The 23,353-nt window shown below is 42.7% G+C and overlaps 1 protein-coding gene and 1 long non-coding RNA gene across 4 annotated transcripts in view; one reads left to right on the forward strand and one right to left on the reverse strand.

The window, feature by feature from the left end:
• Positions 1-1,359: 1,359 nt before the first annotated feature.
• LOC138422188 (uncharacterized) lies at positions 1,360-7,376 on the reverse strand. Of its 3 annotated transcripts, none has more exons than XR_011249782.1 (5): positions 7,279-7,376; positions 5,453-5,647; positions 2,772-2,928; positions 2,340-2,481; positions 1,360-1,651 (listed from the first exon to the last, which is right to left on the reverse strand). It is a non-coding gene; the product is annotated as an uncharacterized lncRNA (long non-coding RNA). The 3 variants fall into 3 exon arrangements; XR_011249783.1 differs by having other exon boundaries at positions 5,535-5,647; positions 7,279-7,374; XR_011249784.1 differs by lacking the exon at positions 5,453-5,647 and having other exon boundaries at positions 7,279-7,360.
• Positions 6,329-23,353, forward strand: part of OTUD4 (OTU deubiquitinase 4) — a 42,912-nt gene continuing 25,887 nt past the window's right edge. Inside the window, exons 1-7 of the mRNA XM_069556779.1 lie at positions 6,329-7,097; positions 11,255-11,338; positions 13,744-13,794; positions 18,640-18,686; positions 19,204-19,276; positions 20,339-20,420; positions 22,233-22,365. Coding sequence (XP_069412880.1) covers positions 6,939-7,097; positions 11,255-11,338; positions 13,744-13,794; positions 18,640-18,686; positions 19,204-19,276; positions 20,339-20,420; positions 22,233-22,365 — 629 coding nt within the window. The 5' untranslated portion in view covers positions 6,329-6,938. The remainder of the gene's footprint in view (positions 7,098-11,254; positions 11,339-13,743; positions 13,795-18,639; positions 18,687-19,203; positions 19,277-20,338; positions 20,421-22,232; positions 22,366-23,353) is intronic.

Below are 23,353 nucleotides of genomic sequence, written 5' to 3' on the forward strand. Positions count from 1 at the left end.
GATTTTTAGTTGTGGCATGTGGGATCTAGTTCCCTGACCAGGGATTGAACCCAAGCCCTCTGCATTGGGAGCATGGAACCACTGGACCACCAGAGAAATCCCTACACTTTCATGTAAAATGTTTTTCTCACTGAGAGATTTATTGGAAACACAGGAAAATATTTAATGACTATTTATTAAACTGCTGATCTGAATATATAAAAGCGAATACACTCTTAGACACGTGGGAAATACAAAATAATCATAAATTCTGCAAGCCTACAAAAAGTTTACCATTGCACACTGGGAAGACATAGTAAATTCCTTGTAAGGTGACTTTGTAAATTTGCTTGGGTCAGAGTGAGAATTGAGAAGTGGTAGTGAAAGGAGGGCCTTCCCAGGTGGTGCAGTGCTGAAGAATCCACCTGCCAATTCAGGAGACACAAGAGCCGCAAGTGTGATCCCTGGGTGGGGAAGATCCCCTGGAGGAGGGCATGGCAACCCATTCCAGGATCCTTGCCTAGAGAATCCCGTGGACAGAGGAGCCTGGCAGCTACTGTCCACGGAGTCACAGAGTCAGACATGACTAAGCACGCACGCTATGAGATGAGTTAAAGGAGTGGTATAAGGCTGAAAATAGGTGGGGTTTATTTACAGAGATGGTGGACTCTGACTAGCTGTATAAGAGCCTCAGTCTATTGTGAGGTTTTTTGTCTTTGCAACTTGAACATAGCAATGTGCTGACCTCATAAGGAAGTGACAGCTGCTGAGAGAAACTAAACCATAGTTTGACTCCTCCAATCACACTGGAAATAGGGTGTCAGGACTACAGTCTGAGCTCTGGGGTTAGCATGGACTCAGTTCATTCTGTTTCACAATGAGGAGGTAGCCAACAGTGGCAACGTGGCAGCTGAAGGCGAATATGGATTGGTGATGAAGAAATAACATCAGGAAACCTTTTTGAAAGTCCTTTAACATTTGGGATTCCCAAATTTTCAGAAAAAGAAAATTTTTCGAACTTTCTAGGAAAAAAAAAAATGTTCTGTGCAACTAAGGGAAGTAACTCTTGTAAATTAAATTCTATTTGGCCCCAAATAGCTCTGTGGGTAAAGAATCTGCCTGCAATGCAGGAGACCCTGTGTTCAATTCCTGGGTCAGGAAGATCCATTGGAGAAAGGATAGGCTACCCACTCCAGTGTTCTTGGGCTTCCCTGGTGGTTCAGCTGGTAAAGAATTGCCTGCAATATGGGAGACCTGGGTTCGATCCTTGGGTTGGGAAAATCCCCTGGAGAAGAAAAGGCTACCCACTCCAGTATTCTGGCCTGGAGAATTCCATGAACTGTATAGTCCATGGGGTCACAAAGAGTTGGACACGACTGAGCAACTTTCACTCACCATTATTTAATATTGAAAGAAAAACATGCCAGGATACATAGACAAGTTGTAACAAGAACAACAACAAAAAATGCTTGGTTAAGTAAGTTCATTTTTCTCTCATAAAACAGTCCACGCCTTCCGGCCTTGAAGCATTGAAGGACTCTGTTTTCTTTCAGCTTCTTCATCTGTTCTCTTAAGAGTGTTGTCTTTGTAGTTAGTGTTGGCTTTGTTTCAACCATGTTTTCAAATGAGCAGAAGAAAAGCAGGGAAGACTGTCGAGGGCAGGAGGCTTCACCTTTAAGGAAATGAACTAGGAGTTAAGGGCTTTGCTGGTGGCTCAGACGGTAAAGAATCTGCCTGCAATGCAGAAGACCAGGGTTCAGTCCCCAGCTCAGGAAGATAACCCCGGAAAAGCGAATGCCTACCCGCTCCAGTATTCTTGCCTGGAGAATCCCATGAAAGAGAAGCCTGGCGGGCTGCATATACATGGGGTCACAAACTTGCTCAGACATGACTGAGCAGCTAACACAAACAGACTGAAAGTTAAACTCATGGATTCTGTTCGCATCTCATTGGCCTAGAGTAGTGACACGGTCACATTTAGTTCCAAGGTAGGAAATGTGTGCAGGACCATGCAGGTAATATTCAGGAGCAACAAAGTGTAAGCTAGAGGACAGTTAGCCTAGCACATAGGGTCTGAGAGAAATAGTTCTTTTTTTGAAAATAGGTTTTTTGTAGGATTTAATTACTTGAATTTTTGTAGAAAACAAACCCAAATGTTATGTGGCAATAAACCTCAGACTTTCTTAGGATTTTGTATTTTGTAAAGGATTTTATGAATTAAAAAAAAAATCTGCTTACTGGCAACTTTGCTTAGCACAAAAGATATTAAATTAGTGATTATTTTCATGAATTATTGACATGTATTCTATGTCTACCTAGTAAAGGGGCTTCCCAGGTGGCTCAGTGGGTAAAGAATCTACCTGCAATGTGTTTGATCCCTGGGTTGGGAAGATCTCCTGGGGAAGGGAATGGCAACCCATTCCAGGATTCTTGCTGGGAAATCCCATGAACAGAGGAGCCTGGCGAGCTACAGTCCGTGGGGTCACAAAGAGCTGGACACAACTGAAGTGACATACACACGTAGTAAAGAGAAACAATGGGGTGTTATGTTTGTCTTACTTACTTTGGGAATGTTATTCTAACATTTAGGAGCTTAACACAAGAAATATGCATTAACTCACATAGCTTGTGAGATCAAGAATCTTAGAGTTAAGAAGCTCAGCCCTGGGGAATTCCCTGGTGGTCCAGTGGTTAGGGCTCTGCGCTTTCACTGGCAGGGCTTGGGTTGCATCCTTGGTAGGGGATGGGGGTGGGGGCAGGGGTTGAATTCAAAGAAAAAAATAATCTCAGACCTTGGCTGGATGAGGGGTTTCTCATGGAGTTGCAGTCATCTGAAAGCTTGATTGGGTTGGAGGACTCACTTCAAAGCTGACTTACGTGGCTGTTGGCTGAGGCTCCGGTTCCCCACCAGGAGAACTTCTAAGTTTTCCCCATAGCAACCAGCTTTCGCTAGAGTGAGTCACCCACAAAAGAGGAAATATAAGAGAACAACCAAAAACATCTCTTATAACCTGATCTCAGCAGCAATATATTAAATTTGTACAATTTGCTCTATTCTATTGATCACAGAGACCAATCCTGCTATAAAGTGGAGGCGACTATATAGGAGAGTGAATATCAGGAGGCAGGAATCATTGGGGGCCATCTTTGAGAATGCCTACCGTAAATGAATACTGGAGAATGCCTACTTGGAGAAGGAAATGTCAACCCACTGAAGCATTCTTACCTGGGAAATACCATGGACAAAGGAGCCTGGTGGGCTACAGCCTATGGGGTCGCAGAGTTGGACACAACTGAGTGACTAAACACCACCACCATAACACCTTTTTATTGGAAAAAAAAACTGCAGAAAATCTATCATTTTTAAAACAAAAAAATTTCACCAGCTACAATTATTAGCTCCAAAGTTTGTCAGAGCAAACAGACTTGAGGTATTTAACTGTGTACAAGAAAAACAGTTGACACATTTGCCTGGGATGACTAATTTCGTTCCTTCAGATTATATTTGATGAAATTGTCTGCTCTTCACTTTTGCTAATCAGAAACGGCTTCCTCAGAGTGAACATGGTCAGTCAGATGTAGTTTCTTGAAAACTTTCAGAGATTAATTTAGCAAGTGAATTTCTACAAGCATTGGTTCAGTTTAAAGTCATAGGATCCTTTAATGTTGCCTAAACAGGGAGCTATATTTGGGGATTTGGCATACAGAGGGTCTGTCTGGGATCAGGTCTCAAAATACCTAAAGGATTTCCTTAAACAGGCCCCCTGGTCAGATACAACAGGTGTTTTACTTCTAATTTTGGAAGCAGAAGCAGGCAGTTTAGAGTGAGGCTGATCTGCACTCATTCAGCAGGAATGAGGATAATAAGTAATTTTGTCAGGACATCAAGTGTACAAATGACTGGAAATGTGTTATTCTTCTAGTATTCTGATAATAAACCATATTTTTATAAGATTACATAGAATGGTGATGAATTCTGATTAGAGCCTCTGTTTTGTTAGTGTTTAATGATTCATTTAAAAAATACTGTTAAGTCAACTGTAGTGTCAACTAGAGTACTTATTTAAATGATTGTATTTATTTATTTGCACAATTGTGAGTGAATTACATGTTTGTAATGGAAAATAAAGACATTATAGTGTTAATGATGTATTTGGTTTCCTTTTCAAAGTGTTTCAAAGGAATCTGGGGGCTTAAAAAACATAGTGATATTCCATTAAAAAATAGATAAGGCTTAAAATAGAAAATATGCTTGAAACACTATTAGCCACTCAAAATGAAATTACTGCACATATAAAAGGTGAGCAAAGCTTTTTAATGACTTCTAAAAATTAATGTAATCACGAACAATGTAGTCATGAACATTTCAATTACAAAATAAGGTTTGATAAATTTTCAAACGTGAGGCCCCTGGAAATATATTTCTAATATGTTCTCAAGATAATTAGGAATGCAGTTGTCTAGCATGCTAGACACAGTAGATTTCCCATAAATACCTATTGATTTGGAGATTAGCTTCAGAACTCTTATTTCTAAATTACATAAATGTAAGGAAAGGCATGGTTTTCTTTTGGCATATAAGAAAGTCTGTTGCTTATTAATACTACAGAATCTACTTATTTTAAGAATTCAATACTTAAGCTATTCTTTAGATATTACTTTACTTTCCGGGTTTTCCCTGGTGGCTCAGATGGTAAAGCGTCTGCTGGCAATGTGGGAGACCCAGGTTCGATCCCTGGGTTGGGAAGATCCTCTGGAGAAGGAAATGGCAACCCACTCCAGTATTCTTGCCTGGGAAATCCCATGGACAGAGGAACCTGGTGGGCTATAGTCCATGGGGTCGCAAAGAGTTGGACAGGACTGAGGGACTTCACTTTCACTTTTACTTTCCATTCCTCTGTGGGTTTAAAAGGCAAGTCATTGTTTATAAAAAGAAAGTGCCATATTGTAAGTAGTGGTAAAACTGGGCAGTTCTTTCTGAGTGGAATGAGAGTGCAATCGTATGTTTTAAATTATATATATATTAAAGAAGGAAAAGCAACAGGTTTGACTTGAAACTAGGTTTTTCTAAAAGGGATTCTGCAGTGTATTTCTCTACAAAATGTACAAAATTCAATAGTGGGACAAGAAAATTCATTTAGGTCAGAATCCTTTTTTTGCTTTCTCTAAAAACAGCACCATTGGATATTTGAATTTTTAAACCTTAAGAAATCAAATCTAAACGTTCCAAGGAGAGTGAACACACGAGTCATTGTTTGCACCAAATACTGAAAACAGATTTCTCAAATAGAATTTTCAGTAATTTGCACTGGACTCTCACCATCTGGCCTGCCTTGCCCCCCATTCCAAAGAATCTGTTTGACCACATGTCTACATCTACAGTAATTCTTCCATCTCCCCAGCCCCACCCTGCCGCACCATGGCTTCAAGAGCAGATTTTATGATTAACCGTGTATTTAAAAGATTGGGATACCAGATGCTGTTGTACTTGAATAAAAATAAAATTCTGGTGTCACAAAAACAAGCCGGATAAATTCTAGGTTCTAAAGGCATACACTCTCATTCAACTTCTCAGGGTGGGAAGCTGAACAGGAATCCTCCAGCAAACACCGCTGGATCCCAGGGCACGTCCAGCACGTTATCCAACAATTAATTACAAGATGGTTTTCTAAAAAGGAAAAAAAAAAAAATCTTAAGTTTTTCCGACTAGCGACACCCCTTTGTGCTGGGGTGGGCAGCTATAGTGGCAGGGTGAACCAAAATGTTTGTGGCAAAGGCATCATCTTGCGATATACCGCCAGAGCTGTACTTCTAGTCTCGAATAGAAATCAGCAGTCCACGGCTGATTTATGGACAGCCTGTATCGCCCCGCACGATGCGAGTTCCAGGAGCCTTCGCCAATTAGGTCTATTTTCTGCTTAAGCCGTTAAAGCCACCTCCATGGAAACGTCAGGGGAAGAGGCCGGGGGGGAGGGGAGCAGACAGGTGCGCCCTCTGTTTGGAAATACACAAAGGGCCGACCCAGCGGCCTCCGTGTCCCTGGCAACTCCACGCACGCAGAGCGCGCGCACATCCCGCAGGCCCGCGGCGCAGAGGGCGGGCGGCCGGCCGGGCGGGGCGGCGCGCGCAGGTCTCCGCGCAGACCCTCGGCCTGCTGGAGGACGCGCGGTGCCCGGGAAGCGTGAAGCCGGCTCCGGGCGGCGGCGGCGGCCGCGCTGTAGGGACTTGTAGTCCGCGCGCCTCCCGGGCGCCTCCCCCCGCCGGGTAGGCCAGCAGCGCGTCCCCGCCCGCCGCAGGCCGACTTCCTGCCGCTGCCCAAACTACACCTCCCGCCGTCCTCTCCGCGGTCGGGGCCGAAAGCGAAAACACATTCTGGGCTGCGAGGGTGCTGCCCTCCCGCCGGGCGCCCCCGCCCACTCCCCGCCCCTCCGGCGCCCTCCTGCGAGGTGGGGAGACGGTCAGGCCGCGCCTTTCTCTCTCGGCTTCTTCGGCTCCCGGTGTGGGGCCCACAGGCCTCGCTTTCACCAAGAGTCTGGGCCGGCGCGCTCGGGTTGCGGGGGTTTCCTCGCTTCCGCCGGGTCTGGCGAGGAAACTTGTGTGTGTGTGGGGGGGCGGGACCCCGGGGCCCCAGTGGCTGAGCCGGGCGGCGAGGCCCGCGTCAAGTGACTGCTCGCTTGCGGGTTTTGGTGAATTCCCCGCCTCGTTTCCCCCGGGCGCGTGGCCCCGCGGGAGGCAGCCGCGTGCGCCCGGCCATGCACTAGGCAGGGCTCCCTATGCGCGCGGACCGCCGCCTCGGGCCGCCGCCGCCGCCTGCCGCCGCCCGCCCAGCGCGAGCCGGAGCCCGAGCCCGAGCCCGAGCCCCAGCCGCTGCCCGCCCCCGGCCGGGGCGTCCAGGAGCCGGCGGCGCGGCCATGTGGAGCTAGCCCGCGCCGCGCCGGGCCTGCTGTGCGACCGGCAACATGGAGGCTGCCGTCGGCGCCCCCGACGGCGGCGACCGGGGCGGCGCGGCGCCCCGCGAGGACGCGACTCCCATGGACGCCTATCTGCGGACCCTGGGCTTGTATCGGAAACTGGTCGCCAAGGACGGGTCGTGCTTGTTCCGAGCCGTGGCGGAGCAGGTAACGGGGCGGGGGCCGGAGGGGGCGATCGGCGGGGGGCCGGGTGGGAAGTGGCGGGCGGGCTGCCCGCCCCCCCTCAACCCGGGCTGCGCGTGGCCCCGCAGGCGTCACAGCGGCCCATTGTCGCCCCGGAACCGGACGCTGCCCTGGGACTGGGAGCTCCGAATCGAAACTTAAAAACCTGTAAATGATCTGGGTGTCGTCCCTCCTGGCGAAGAGGTAATGAGTTGAAGCTAGCCCGTGAGGCCTGCCGGAGAGTCTGCACCCTAGCTGAAGGGGTGGGAACTTGGCGAAATGCTGTTTTTCGCCTCCCCTTTTGGCTTTACAAGCACAGCGTTCACACCAGTAAGCAGAATGTTTACTAGAGGAGGTGGTGCACCAGACTCGACTCGTGGGATCATGATCCACCCCCCCCCCCCCGCCCCGCCCGGTTACTGGACTTTGGAGCGTGGGGTAGCCAAGCCCGCGGATGTCCGCCTGAGTCAGGAGTGGGGGAAATGTGCAGTTTGGGAAAACCAGACTTTAGAAAATGTAGAATGTTTGCACAGAATTGTCTTTGAGTAGATTTCACCTTGTTTTAATGTCCTGCAAGGCAGTGTAGGTGAACTAAAAACAAATAATTGACTTAGAAAAAGTGTTTTAAAGTTGCTAGTGGGAAGGAAGACTGTATCTGGGGTCCTTTAGGTCTTTGGCCGAATTTTTCCCCCTTACTGATTAAAATCACTTTGTAATATAGTCCTTGGGAGGATGTTTCTGATTTATTTTTTTGGTAAGAGAGCTTATTCCCTATTATGTAACACTGTAGTTGGTAGGTATGCAGCCACCCAGATCCATCCTGTATTAAGAAATAGCTGTTGAATTAGTTGGACATAAATTTCATATTGCTGTCCTGGTGTGTATTTCCTACCGTTTTCCTTTGCTTTCCTTTGGCCTAAGATCTACCCCTTTCCTCTCCTGCCCCCCTTTGGAGTTTTTCTGTTTCTCTCACCCTTTTTAATGCTAAGTAGCTTTCGGAATTTCTTTTTGTGAGTAAATGTTTTCCTAAACATCTATAGACCAGTCTATTGTTTTTTTTCAAAGTCCAAAGGCCTGCCACTTATTTTCCAAAGGCCCTCGTTTTCACATCAGTAGCATAAGATATTCTTTTTTTTTTTTTTGGAAACAAGAAATTGGTGTAGCTGGTCCAAACCTTTGCATTTTGCGGCTGGCATTGTCATTCATTCTTCGCAAAGCTCCCCAAACTGAGCTGTGTCTTTTTCAGTTCAATTGATTTCTCTTATTTTTGGAATTTTTTAAGATGTTCTAATGTTGCTTTGGGAGATGTTTACACAAACAGATCCCAGTCTTTACTATTAGTAGGTAAACAGTCTGTCCCATTGTTGAGTTTTCGGGATCACCATCTGTCCTGCTTCATCCGCCTCAGCCTCCTGAGTCTCCTCATCACCTCCAGAAGCAGAGGGAAGATGTGGAAGTGAATTCAATCCCTATTGAAACATATTATTGGCTCTAGCAAGAGTTTGGTAAGGAAAGAGGTGGAAGCAAATAGAAATACGAGAAGTATGGTGCTTATTTGGAGTTGGATTATACACATCATAGTTTATATTGAAGCAGAAAGGTGTGGCTGGTTTCAGAACTACATACCACAGGTAATTGGCAAACTCGATTGTATAGACTCTCTTTTTAAGTAGAAATGAACAATAGCTAGCTGGTTACACGAAGAGCTCATTGCTAACAATAGTTAATGCATTTTATTATATCTCACTGTGATGGGATTTAAATTAGGCGTGAGGGAATGTCCCTTCCACTTACGGAAGGCTGACTTTTAGTACACTGAGCTTATAGAAAGTTTGTTGCGGTGACTCTTGGAGCAAACTCTGTTCTTCGGTAGACATGGACCACAGGTGTAGTCTTCATGGCCAAAGGTGGCGTGTGTGTTGGTGGTGGGGAGGGAAGTAACGGCATCCTCAGGCTGCCCTTCAACAGTGTGCACAAAGGATTTACTTTTTGCCAACAATTTCTCCAGTAATATTAGAATAACTACCATTTCTACCAGGGAGTCACAGTAAGTGATCTAAATGGCAGCCTTTGGCGGGGAAAATGCAGGGGGAGAGACTTGATTTAGCCAGAGTCTTCCCCTCCAAATTACCTGATTTAAATAACCCCTTCCCTTTTTACGCTTCTGGCCTGTGGCCTGCAGGAGGCCTGACCTGAATCAGCTCTGTGGCCCTGGAGCTAAAAATAGGGCCCTCTTAGAGGGCTTGGTGAAGCAGAGTGTCTCAGCCTTTCTCTGTTTATTATCTGTCTGCCCTAAGATTGGAAAGCCTCCTATTTCTAGGTTATTTTCTTGTATGTAATGATTTGCAAAGATATTTGTCATACCATTTGAATTTTTCCTGAGTGCCCTTGAACTTGCTTTTCAACAGTTGTGATTTAGCCTCCTTTCTCTTGACATTCCTTTGCTCTATAAAGCCCCAGCACCCTGGGCACCTCGTACTGAGAATTTTACTTCTGAGTAATGGGTTCAGATTTCATGTGCTAGTGAAATGTTTGTTAAAGGAGAAAAAAACATGCCTGTCATTGTGTTTGTTGTAAAATCATAAGCTTTATTCACTTATGTCTGCCACCTGTTGCTAGGTAAATGGCTATAAGACTAGCTTCACTGTGCTAATGGCAGAAATGCCCTATCGGATGACACTGGTTTACTCAGACTAATATGTTGATTCATAATAGCGTCTAGCGTAGCTTCTGTGAAGGAAATGTTACTAAATGTCATGTGTTGAATGGGCAAAAAAATTGTGTGGTGGTGATTTTTGCATTTGGATAGTCCTTCCAGTAAGGATGAATGCTTTTTTGTAGTTCCTAAAGACAGCAGTGTTCGCATACTTGTTAAGCTGAAAGCCAGCTAGTATGCTGCATTGCTAACCTCAGTTAGTGCATCGTCAGAGTATCTGAATTGAATGTAAGGGGACCTGCTAGCTCTCCAGGCAATTGCGCCTCTTGGTTCCGTGGGTATAAATGAGCCTTGGCTGTTATCCAGAGAGACCTGTAGCAGGTGCAACCGGAGCTTCCCTTTTCCTGAATTCTCTGCTCACCCTGAACATAAGGGAGACTCACTCAGTTGAAACTGTAACTCTTAGAGTGGCTTTATAATAATAGAAATTCTCAAGAGCCTGGATAGTAGTTTTGAGATGTTATTTTAAATGTCAGTTTTTTCCCTCCTACCTTGACCTTGTAGGGAAGCAGGAGCACCTTCGTTTAAGACACCTAGTAGTAGAAAACAGTTTTAATCTCCTTTTTTTTTTAGCATGGTAAAGTATTAGAGACTGGCCAAAGGGTTTCAAAACAAAGCTTTAGACTTTTATTAAGAGGCAAAATGCCAGTAAGTTATTCTTTGGTTGAACTAGTTGTTTAACAGAAGACAGCGGAGGCTGCAGAGTGAGAGGGTGTGGATCATTTTCGTAGTATGGCTTATTTCAGTTGGTGCTTTAAGATTTGGGGCAGAAGAGCACGTTTGAAAGCCATTGGGATGAAAACACACAGAAACACGATTGCATCCTCTGTGCTGCTCCCTGGATGTTCTTTCCCGAATCGTGTAAGCTGAGGATTTGAGAATGAGTGCCTTAATTTTTCTCAAACCACGGTGGACTTACATTTATACATAAGGCAAGTAATTCAAAGTTACTGGGAAAAAGCAATTTCTCTATTACGGGCAGAAAGCCTCAAAGACTTATTTTTTTGTTGAAGTCACCTCTTCGTTCTCTCTTCCAACAAGCTGAGGTTGGAGCTGAGCGCTGCGTGGCGGGGATTGTGTCAGCTCTGCTTTGTGACAAGTGAAGTAATAGTAGAGGGGTGGCCGGGAGAGGAAAGTGTAAGCTTGCAAAGATTTCCCCAAAGGCGTGGTCTCAGTGACCTCAAGGGAAAATGGTGACAAGCTCTCCATCGAGTGACCTCTGGATTAAGAGGCACTGTTGCTGGCACGTGGTGTGTCAGCTCCCAGGTGAGTGGGAGAGGTGAGAGTGAGCGCAGAGTTAGAAATGACGGAAGGGGAAATGGAGACTGCCGTCTGTTGGTGGTGAGGCTGTGTTGGGTGTGGAAGGTGGGCCGCACCCTTGCAGCGTCTTCTGACAGGGCTTGCGCGTGTGCTGCTCTCCCCACAGGTGCTGCACTCCCAGTCTCGCCATGGTGAAGTCAGGATGGCCTGCATTCATTACCTTCGGGAGAACCGGGAGAGATTCGAAGAGGTGATTGATGATTTTAACCATGTAACGGTGCCTTGACTTAGAGGTACACGATACCCATTTGAGTGGTCTAGTGGGAATTTCGCAGGTTGAATCGGATTGTAGGTTATGAAGATAAACCTTATAAAAATGAACTGCTTTTTTGAATTCAAATTCAAATCCATAGTCAGCTGTGATTTTTTGTTTTTTAAAGGTCATCTTGTGTTCATTTATTCAGACATTTAGAAAGCTTCTGTGACAGATGGATCACAGCCGTGGAGGCTGGAAGGGTGACTTGGGCAGGACCTGAGCATATTACTATGGAGTCTTGTCTGACATGATGAGGGAGGCTACTGGTTTCCGTGATTGGTGACCCCCTGTGAACTGTAAAAAAATTGCAGACCTTGGAGTATAAGAAATACACTGAGCATAGCTAATGTTGAGCCTCTGATTTTATCAAGAGGTATTTATAGATTTTTAATTTACAGGGTTCATCATTATGAACCACGTATCAGAATATTGTAATTATATAAATAATGATTAGTAGTTAATAGAATGTAGTATAGTTAATTAGTACAGAATATCTTATCAACTGACTGTAATTTCCTTAGTATGTAGTAGGCTGTGAAATAGATACCACGGTGACCTATTTTCACTTTACATTGAAAGCCTTGTAAGACGTACTGGTTATTGGTTTTATGATGTAGAATTACCATCTGACAATCTTTAGTGGTATTTTCTCCCCGCTGACTGCCAAAAGAACATTGACACTTTGCATGTAACTCAGTTCTAAGACTTAATAGGTAAATAGTGTTTAAAGGTGCTCTTGGGTTGGAATTCCTATTTTTAAGCAAAATTTTATTACTGGTGACATTTTTCTGGATGCCATGTTTTAAGAAGAAGAGTAATATATTCCAGGAAGGAGAGCCTGCTTGATCAGAAGATTTGAAAACTTGTCTTATTTTAAAAAGCTGGTAATGTGGAGGCTAGATAAGAGAGTATTATGGCAGAGAGGAAGGTAGGGTAGATAGTTTTTAACTGTTTGAAGAAACTACAAGTGAATTAGTTAATATTGGCTCCAGAGGGTAAAGCTCTGTTATCAGTAGTGGAAATGTCAGCAGCATTGTTTAAAGTGCTTTGCATATCTTGATTCAGCTCTTACAGTCTTAGGCGCTACGATCAGAAGTTGAAAGTTCTGAGGGGGAAAGTTTCACTTTCTTTACAATGACTACCTCTACCAGTTTCAATTGACCAGAAGTGGAAAAAAGTCTAGGGTCGAAGGGTGTGCCTTTTTGTTGAAAATGTTTAGTCAGGGCCTAGGTAAGTAGTTTCTGATTATTAAGAAGAATCAGTTGGATGGAGGCTTGTGTCAGACCACAGCTTAAGTCTTTTGCAACTTTGAATGTTTCTGTGGGGTTGTTTTATTTTTTTAAATTCTGTAAATAATAAACTAATAGAGAACAGTAGCCTCTGATTGGTGGAATATTTCAAATATGTGGCTGTGTTAGTGCAAGTATGTATTTAAACTTAGGATACTTTTGGAAATTAGAGTATATCATCTATAAAATAATTAATCTCTGTCTTAAAAAAAGGGCATTTAAAAGATTTTTATAGACCAAGCAGTATATTTTAATGTTTTTAAGTATATCACTTTGCTAAATTAACCGAGACTTTAATTGAAATAAAATTGAAATTGGTATTTCAGATGAATGTCTTTTAGAGCTTTCTCAATTAAATTAGTGCAACTGCTATGAGAAAAGCAAAAAATGTAATCATATAGCTTGAATCAAATCAGAATTTTTTTGTGTTTTTGTTAAAATAACAATGAGACAAGCTGGATTAGAAAAATGTTGTTGATTCTTCAAAATATCTTTAGCATTATTAGTTCTTGTCTTTGTTTTTAGTATAATTGATCTGAGACAATGACTATTCATATTTGTTAGGAAACTAATATTTCTTAGCCCTTGCATCTGTCTTTAGCTCTCTTCTAAGCGTTGGCCTTTACCCAGTTAGTCTTTAAGTGCTGCTATAATCATGTAAATTCTCTGTTGACGTCACCTGCCGTGACCTGGCACTGCCCCCTCCCTCGGCCTGCTGGTCCTGCCTCTGCTCCAGCCACAGGCAGGTGTGCTCACCCCACTCTGGCTGCGCAGGTGATTCCTCCCCACTGCCTCCTCCTCACAGGGTGCCGCCCACCCTCCAGACCCTGTCCAGGAAATGCTTCCCGACAGTGTTTCCTTCTTAAATTCTGCTGTATCTTTAGGATGTTTTCTTAATATTTGGTACATATTTTCATAATTGGATTTTTTTCTGTGTGTGTGTGTATATATATAACTATTATTTCCAAGGTTTGTGTAAAAATTCAGTAATTCACAGTGAAGAGATTAACTTTTGGTGGATTTCTAATAGGCCTTTTTCCCTTTTTGCAGTTTATAGAAGGGTCATTTGAAGAATATTTAAAACGTTTGGAAAATCCACAGGTATGTAGTACTCTGAGATGTTTCTATGTTTTAATACATTAAATATGGTGAGGTTGGTATTAGAGTGTATGGAGGAGCTCCTGCCTTAGGTGCATGTGTAATTGGAAGACAGCTGCTGCCACGAGCATTGCCTCACTCGGCACAGTCATGCTTTCTTGATCTGTCGTGACGCCCTTTAACGTAGTATAAAAGACCTCAAATAGCACCGCCGAGGATTTCCAGAGTGTGGTGCGGTTGTGTGTATCGGGCTTGGTGGACAGGGCGGTATTCGATTGCTTCCTTATTAGGCAGCTGACGAGACGGGTTGCATCCATTCCCCTTAACATGGTCCACATGAGAAGCAGGAAGAGGCTGCTGAGGGTTGGAGGACAGCCCCTCCCCACCGACTCCCCCTGCCAGCACTTTCTCAGTCACTTGGAAATTAAAAGAAATTTTCTGTTTCCTATTTTCTCCTTTCCTGCTGAGAAAACTAATGCTCTTTGTGTAGAAATCCAAATGTTAACGGAAGGCCATGTAGAATGTTCCCTTATCCCCAGAGATAATCACTGTTAGATTTAAAACGACAACAAAGACGCCAAGAGGAGTCACATGGGGAGGAAAGGGTATACTAACAGGAGTAAGGTGTTTGATCATTGTGTGGGGTCTCTTTGATTCCCTGACGCTAAGTTGAGTGCTTGTTGTGGGCTAAGAACGGCCAGGCCCCGGGGATGCAGAAGTCACTGGGCTTTGGATGCTGTTCCCAGGAGTGTCCCTGCAGTAGGGAAGGGTGTCTAGTACCAGTGAGAAGGCACGTGTGTCCTAAGAAGTGTAGGTGTGATGCTACAGTTGCGTCCTTGTTCCGTCACTTCAGTCATCATCTGCCTTTTTGTGACCCTGTGGACTGTAAGCCCACCAGTCTCCTCTGTCCATGGGATTTCCCAGTCAGGAACACTGGAGTGGGGTGCCGTTCTCCTCTCCAGGGGATCTTCTTGACCCAGGGATTGAACCTGAGTCTCCTGCATTGGCAGGTGGATTCTTTACCGCTCTGCCACCTGGGAAGCCTGTGTGGCAGATAGAAAAGATTAAACACCAGAAGGTTAGCAGTTCTCGCCAGCTATTACTGGTGATTGTTATTTCCTTTGTAGAAGATGAAGGGAACGACAAAGACCATTTCTTAATTTTTAGTCAGGAAGAAACCCACAATACCATTTTATGCTGATCTTTGTGAACAGTTCCGGCTCTTGGGCTGAGAAAGGGTAGAAGAGACATTCCGAGAGAGAAGGGGACAGGGAGGGGAGTGAGGCGGTGGAAGGGGACTGGAGACTGATTCGGGGACCTGCAGGGGAGGGGCGGAGGTGCTGCAGAGCGCCTGGGAACAGCCCTCTCCTTCCCAGGGTGCTGGCCAGCCAGGTGTGTTATTCCCAGGACACTCCCCTCCCCACGCTGGGCAGGCCTTCTCCAGATGTTGGCAGGTGCCTTCCAAACAGAACAGGTGTGTGCTCTTATTAGTGATAAATATTTCTGTTTCTCTTTCTCCCCGATACATGGAATGTATGAAAGGAAGAGAAGCGTAGTCAACTGATAAGCTCCATTGCCTCACCCATGTTTCTCAGAGAAAGAGAACTTCCTCCTTTTTTTCTTAAAAATATCAATGGAGCATTTTGAAAAATGCCTCAAAAAGAATATATTTTTGTCAGCTTTACAGAGGTAAAATGGACATATAGTAGATGCTTTAAGTTTATGAAATCTGACGGAGGCGTGCAGCTGTGTGACCCCCCCACAGACACCACACCGGGCGTTTCCGTCACTCCAGAAGTGTCTCATACGTTTTGGCAGTTGATCTCTGCTCCCCTTACACCCACCCGTGTGCGAAGTTTTGCCTTCTCGAGACTCGAACAGATAGAATGGTATAGCTTGTAGTCTTAACATGTCTGGCTTCTTTCACTTAGCATAATGGAAGCATTTTGAGATTCATCTATGTTGTCCTTTGTGTGACAGTTCATTTTTATTGCTGAGTGGCCATTCCTTGTATGGATGTACTGCAGCTTGTTTTAGCAATTTACAGGTTGATGGATATATGGTTTCTTCCAAGTTTGCTGCTGTTATTAAAGCTGCTAAGACTATTTGGTTGCAGGTCTTTCTATGGACAGATGTTTTATTTTCTTTTAATTAATATTGTTAATATTATTGAGAGTGGAATTCCTGGGTCATACGGTAAATTCATGTTTAACTTGAATGAGAAATTGCTAATCTGTTTTCCAAAGTGGCTGTGCGGCTTTGCTTTGTCATTAGCGATAAGTGAGAATTCCAGCTGCTCTGCATCTTCATCAACACTCAGGATCCTCAGCCTTTTAAAATTGTAGCTGTGGCTACCCAGGTAGTGGCCGTGCGGTGGTGTCCTTGCGATCTTAACTTGCATTTCTCTAGTAATGTTGAGAGCCTTTTCATGTGCTTACTTGCCATCCGCATGTCTTTGTTGGTGAAATGTCTTGCTCATAGATTCTGCGCTTCATTATTTTGGTTTTGTTGAATTATAAGAGTATTTTATACCGAGCATAATGCATTCTGTATTGGGTATGTATTTTCCAGTACTTTCTTCCTAGTTGTATCTTGTCTTTTAGTGTTCTTAATAGTGTCTTTTGAGGAACAAAAGTTTGCTTTTGATGACTATCTAAGAACATTTAATTTGTGTTTTTGATACAGTGTGGTTCTTTACAAGATTAAAAACAGATTTTGTAGAAATGCTGTGCTCTTAAGCCACAAGGAGAAAGTAGGCTAAACATAGAGTGTTGAGTAAGTAAAAACTATAGCGTTCAGGTGGAAGACAGTGATAGAACATAAATTAAGAAAAAAGCCAAAATCGTTAGAGAAGGCAAGCTATAATGGCCATTGTCTACTTAACCAGACTACGATAGATCTTATCCTGAAGATTAAATACTTACAAAATGGTACCTTATTTGAGATGTAGTGTCTTGTTGATGCTAGGAGTGACGCGATGCATTCTGCACAGAATGGAATAGCTTGGGTTTATGATCTCAGCAGACGGTTTCAGGGAAGGATTTCCTCTATGCCAGAAGGTATTGCTTGTGGAGTTTTGAGAGGCTGTGATTGTTAGGCAGAGGCCTATTTTAATAAATCTGTTTTAATGCATGGCACCTATTTCATTTTGAAAAACAGAGCCAACTTTAAGATGAATTGAAGTGCAAAGTCTGTGGGGAAAGATGATCCTTTTTGGAGAGGATTTCAAACCATCATCCAAAATCCTCTCCTTATCTCAAATCTCTCTTCTTTGAAGGTGGAAGTGGCAGCATTCATTTACTGTAGTTCTTATTTTTAGTAACTCTTGGTATTAAGTCTTTACTAATTTCACAGGTAGTTTAGGAATACATTCTCATGGTCAAAGATTTATTACAGAATGAAGAGTGAAAATCCTTACTTTTCCCGTCATCTTTAAATTCCTGTTTCCACTGTCAATTTAGGATGTGTTCTTCTAGTTCCCTCTCTGCGTGTATGTGTCTATATATATTTATTTTGTTTTGCACAATAGGATTATTTTACTGACTTAACTTTTCCCACTTAATAGTCTGAGTGATCTTTTCAGGTCATTTCATAGGAATATAGCTCATTCTTTTTGGTGATTGCATGATATTTCCATACATAGTTTGGGTGAATGATAAATTATTTAATTATTCCTTATCTATTAGTGGAACCTTGGGGCTATCTTTAAAAAATCTTTTAAAATTATTACAGATAGCTGTAGTGGCCATCCTGTTTATATACACTTTTTGGACATATGAAATATTTCTTTAGGATAGTTTTATAGAAGTTGAATTGCTAGGTTACCTTAAAGAGTATTTAAATTTTTGATAAATACTGGCCATTTCCTTCTGAAAAGCTTAAGGACTTAAAGTGACTCCTTTAGTACTAAAACTTCTACCACGTGTTAAAGTGCTTCCTGGCACACTGCTTTCTTTGTACCTTCGATTATTCTGAAGAGAGTCGGCCCGCCCTTTCTCCCCCTTTCTGGTCCTTGAGCTCTGCTTCTAGGCAGTGTCCTGTTTCCTGGGCACACACTGTGTGCTGGGCTCTGTCCTGAGTGCTCCGCTGGAACTCTGCCTTCTGTGAGTTCTCAACTTAGAGACACTACTCTGTCATCCTGCCACATCAACAGGAATTCTTATTCCAGCCCTGTTACTAAGGATATTTGTTACCAAGACTTGGGCTGCTTTTTAGTGTATATTATAGCCTGTTTTATAAAAATACTTGTATAGTATTCTCAGTACAACTAATAATGAGCTCTTTGGGCCATTAAGGAGAATGCATTTGAGTCAGTTCCAGGATGAACCTAGAGCCAAGTAAGTTAGAGAGAGAGAAACAAATACCATATATTAACACATATATATGCAGTCTAGAAAAACGGTACTGATGAACCTATTTTCAGGGCAGCAGTGGAGATGCAGACAGAGACGAAAGATTTGTGGACACTGGGGAAAGGAGAGGGTGGGAAGAATTGAGAGTAGAGTGGAAGCATATATATATTCCTGTATGTAAAATAGATAGCCAGTGGGAATTTGCTGTGGGAGGCAGCGAGCTCAAACTGGTGCGCTGTGACAGCTTAGAAGGGTGGGCTGGGGTGGAGGGTGGGAGGGAGTTTCAAGAGGGAGGGGACATAAATGTACCTGTGATTGGTTCATGGTGACACATAGCAGAAAACAACACAATATTGTAAAGCAATTATCCTGAAATTAAATAAATTTAAAAAATATTAATGAGCTACTCTAGCTAATTAGGTGTATCATACATAAAGATGTGTATTAAGATATAGAAAGTAGACACTTATGGGCCAATGTTTTTTCTTCAATACAGGAATGGGTTGGACAAGTGGAAATAAGTGCCCTTTCTCTTCTGTACAGGTAAGCCCTGTAATCACATAGGTAAACAAAAATAAAGCCAATGGGAAGTTAACATGTTCCATTGTAACGCAGTTGTTAAAATAGCAGAATCACTTACAGACCTTCTAGAGAGATGATTTCCTCCTTTCTCAAGGCTGCTAGCGTTGAATGGCTAGAACAAGGGCAAAGCACCATATTGTCAGTTTTACAGCTTTTTGTCTGATCAGGGGAATGCTTAATTTTTTCTTTTCAAAATGTCTTTATAAATTTCATCTCCACGCTTTCTGTGGTTTTGAGGTCTACTTTTAGAAGTTATATAGAAAATTATATTTAAAAGTTTACTTGTTTAAAAGGATACTTTTTGCTTAAGTATGTTGCCGCTTAGTTATCCGTTACTGCCTTCTGTTTACTGCTCTTTCTCCAGCACCTAGAATGTTGCTTGGTGCACTTGACTCTTGAGTGAGTGAATGAATGAAGGACTGAATCTCAATTTGTGAAGTGTATTTCATCAGAAATAATTTCTAAATGTTATTTTCAGGAAAGATTTTATAATTTACCAGAAACCAAATGTTTCTCCTTCACAAGTAACTGAAAATAATTTTCCTGAAAAGGTAAGAATTGTTCTAAGTTTTTCTAAAGGATTTAAGTAAAGGAACCACTCACTTGCCATCTTGACTGCCTGAGCTATAATTTTTAAGTGACTTTTTTTTTTAAGTTCTTATTAATCATTCACAAGTTTTATTTTTTTGTATTTGTTTTTCTGTACAAATGTTGAACTCTCTTGTGACCTTTTTTTAGAGAAAAATAATTGAGATGCCAGTGTATGTGATTAACTAGACTATTACTGTTTTATATCAATATATACATTAGATAGAAACATAACTTGTGAAAATAGGTTCTACTGTTGCATCCAGAAACACTTAACTGTGATATATTTCCCATTACAGAGGTAGTTTACTGGGTACGTTGTTATTATCTAGTCACCAGGCAGAAACAACTGGAAAATGATGTAAAGCCCAGAAAGGAGGGGGAAAAACACCACGATTCATTACTAGAGAATTTTGTTTTCATGATCCGCATTGGGTTACGCAGCCCAAGTTGAAGTGTCTTGTCACCACGTTTACGGTGGCAAGGGGAAGGGAGCCGAGGTAAATATGCCTTCGTAAGGACTTGTGGGTGTCCGAGGTGCCTGGCTCTGGATCTGGCCTTTACAGTGTAATTTTTGGAATATGATGTAGTCTAAGCAAAGTCAGCGTGCATTGCTGTTTGCATAAGTGATTGATTATTTAGAAGGTACATGAAGCTGTAAAGCAGAAAAAAATGTACTTTTGATTCTGCTCCTTAGAGGTAAGCACCATTAAAGTTTTAGAATATTTTCTTACAGTCTTCTAACCCTTCTCTTTCAATAGCTGAAATCATTTGTTCTTACAGATTGTGTGTGATTTTTGTGATGCAGTAAGCGTTTCCCCAAGTCATTAGGAATTTCTGATTCCTGGCTTTGTATCCATTTCAACATATGGATGTACCATGACCACATTACAGCTTTAGGTTATTTCTAAAACATTCTATGTGGAAATTTATTAACTAGTAACTCAGAGATATTAGAGATGTAAGTAGCTGTGTAAATGTTGTGTGTGAAGGGCTGAAGGATGTATTCTATTTTTTCCTTTCAGGTATTCCTGTGTTTTTCAAATGGAAATCACTATGATATTGTCTATCCCATAAAGTATAAAGAGAGCTCGGCTATGTGTCAGTGTAAGTATCACCCTTGTGTTGGTTTAGAAATTTTCTTCCTAAGCTTTATGGTCTCGAGCAAACAACTCAGGGCAGATACACTGTTTTGTTGTGTAAAAATACATTTCTGAGAACTTTAGGTTACCAAAAATCTTAATACTCTAGTAAAAACTCGTTTCAGTAGGAAAAAGGTGCTAGTAGATTAGAGTTTGGCTTGTAAATACGAAGTTATATTTTCCTGTGGTAATCAGTATCATTAATAAAGATTTGTATATTTTTAAAGCTTTTAGTTGCATAGCTTGAAAACCTCAGTGATTCAGGAAATCAGTATTTGATTGTATTTGTCCCTTGACCAGGGTTTCTTGACCTTTTGCTATTAATATACAGGGCACATAATTCTTTGTTTTGGGGGTTGTAGAATGTTTAGCATCTATTATGCCAATAGTGGGCCTTCCCTGGTGGCTCCAATGGTAAAGAATCTGCCTGCAGTGCCAGAGACCTGAGTTTGGTCCCTGGGTCAGGAAGACCCTAGAGAAGGGAACGGCAACACACTCAGCATTCTTGCCTGGAGAATTCCGTGGAAGGGGAGTCCGCGAAGTGGCAGAGTTGGACGCAGCTGAGTGACTGGCCTTCTGACATGCCAGTAGCGCTCCCTCTCTCCCCCGTGACAACCACAGGTGTCTCCAGGCATTGCCAGGTGCTTCCTGGGAGGATAAAAGCCTCTCCACCTCTCCCAGTGGGGAGTGACTGCTGTGGCGGCGCCTTCCTCCCTTCTCTATCTCCTTTATCATCTGTTCCGACAAAGTGCACACGACCTGTGTGGAGCGCTGTGCCGGGCACGTGACAGCCTCCTCTCCCCTGTTCTTTAGCTAAGGGGGACCAGTAAAGACAGCACATGGCGCCGACCTTTTCAAAGCTGGAATGTCCAGCTTTTGATTGACTGAAGCGGCAGAGAACATAGCCCAAGATGCAGACAGCCAAACCTCACATCTCGAAACAGATCAGTTCACAATTTTATATTACTTGTATTTAATGTATTGGTGTATTTAAAGCTAACAATAATACAAAAAGGTATCACAGCTGTGAGCCAAAGTTGATAAAGTTCAACACGCACAGTGAGCAATGACTTAACTATGGGTGTACACACTGTGCTAAGCCTCTCCATACTGCTTTCATATTTAATCCTAGCACAGTGAAGTGCTCTTATTCCAGCTGTTCTCATGAAGAAACTGAGAACTAGAGAGGTCATACAACCTACCCAACCGGAAGAGGCTTGGATGGAAAACTTAAGGAACACTAAGTTTGCTAGAAAGAAGATACCTTTTCATAATGGACTAAAAAGAAACCATTGTAAAATGCATTCTCAGCAGCCACTGAAGCATATTGAGACAATGTTTCTGCTTTACAAAAAGAGGAAAACAAAAACAAAGCCACACTCCAGAAAGCGTAGAAATACATTACCAAATGCTCAGAACCCCTGCAGGAGTTCAGGCCTCTCATTTGTTTTAATTACAGCAAACCTTACGAAAACAAGTGCACTAAGAATTCATCACAGTGGTGTCTACCCCTCAAACGAGTCCCCAAGAGACCCCCTTTCTCACCACCTTGTATCTACCTCAGTATCATGCAGACAACAGGCAGTGATGATTTTGAACTGACTGACTGCAAAGACAGAAGTCTAGTTGCTCTCTAGGTAATTTTCTGATTAAATTGTGTTATTGATCATAAGGTGTTAGAAGGTATTTAGTTAAGGTTTTAGAAGCTTGGGTGTCTCAGTTTTATGTTAGAACATAAAATTAATGCTTTGTAACATCTCTTTCTTGTTACCTGCAGCTCTGCTTTATGAATTGCTGTACGAGAAGGTATTTAAAACTGACGTCAGTAAGATCTTGATGGGCCTAGACAGCTCTGAAGTAGCGGACGAAGACAGCAGTGAAATATCAGATTCAGAGGATGACAGTTGCAAGTAAGCGTGGCTTTGCCCTAAAGTACGTTTGTAGTGCCGTGCAAGGAAACAGCTCAGCAACTGTCTTTTATGGGGCTGCCTCACTTAGGTATTACGGTATTTCTAAAGTACAGCAATCTGCGGCAGAAGTTTCTTTTTTCCTGCCGCTCCTGTTACCTCATTTCTATTATGGGACTGTTTCTTTTGGAATTTGACTTTTTTTTTGTTTTGTTTATTTTTGTTTGTTTTTGGTAAGCATCTATTCCTGCGTAATCATGCGTGTATCTCTGAAATAGAGTTGGTTCTACCTATGTGTGTGTGTGGGGGGGTTCCCTCACTGCTCAGTTGATAAAGAGTCCACCTGCAGTGCGGGAGGCCTGGGTTCGATCCCTGGTTTGGGAAGATCCCCTGGAGAAGGGAAAGGCTACCCACTCCAGTATTCATTCTGGCCTGGAGATTTCCATGGTCGCAAAGGGTTGGAAGCGACTGAGCGACTTTCACTTCACGTGTGTATATTCTAAAGTTTTCAGATTAGGCTGTCAATTGCTTACATAACCAGTGATGAAAAATGGCCGTTTTGACTTCCTTGACTTTCTTTTATTGTTTCTTTCTTAGATAATGCCTCCCCTTCTTTTTATATAATACAAATCCCAAGTTGGAATATAAGTATATGTCAACAGCTCTGGATAATAATATTATTTATTTGTGTTTGCTTATGGTGTGAATAAACACCTTTTAACTTAGAGTCTGAAACTTATTTTTCTTTTCCACTTAAGACATACAGGGTAGTGGCTAAGAGCTTGGGCTGTGGACATTCTGACTTGATTTCATTCCTGGGTTCCTGCCAACTAACTGAACTTAGGGGAAGTTGCTTAAAGCCTCAATCCCATAGGTATAAATGAGGATATGTCAGTCTTTCTTTAAAGTAGATAATGTATAAGAATGAAATGAAATGTACAATGCACAGCCCAGTTCCTAGGTATAGTGTCCAGTGTGTATGAATTTTTAT

Source organism: Ovis canadensis, chromosome 17 (genome assembly GCF_042477335.2).
Source record: "Ovis canadensis isolate MfBH-ARS-UI-01 breed Bighorn chromosome 17, ARS-UI_OviCan_v2, whole genome shotgun sequence".
Taxonomy (NCBI): domain Eukaryota; kingdom Metazoa; phylum Chordata; class Mammalia; order Artiodactyla; family Bovidae; genus Ovis; species Ovis canadensis.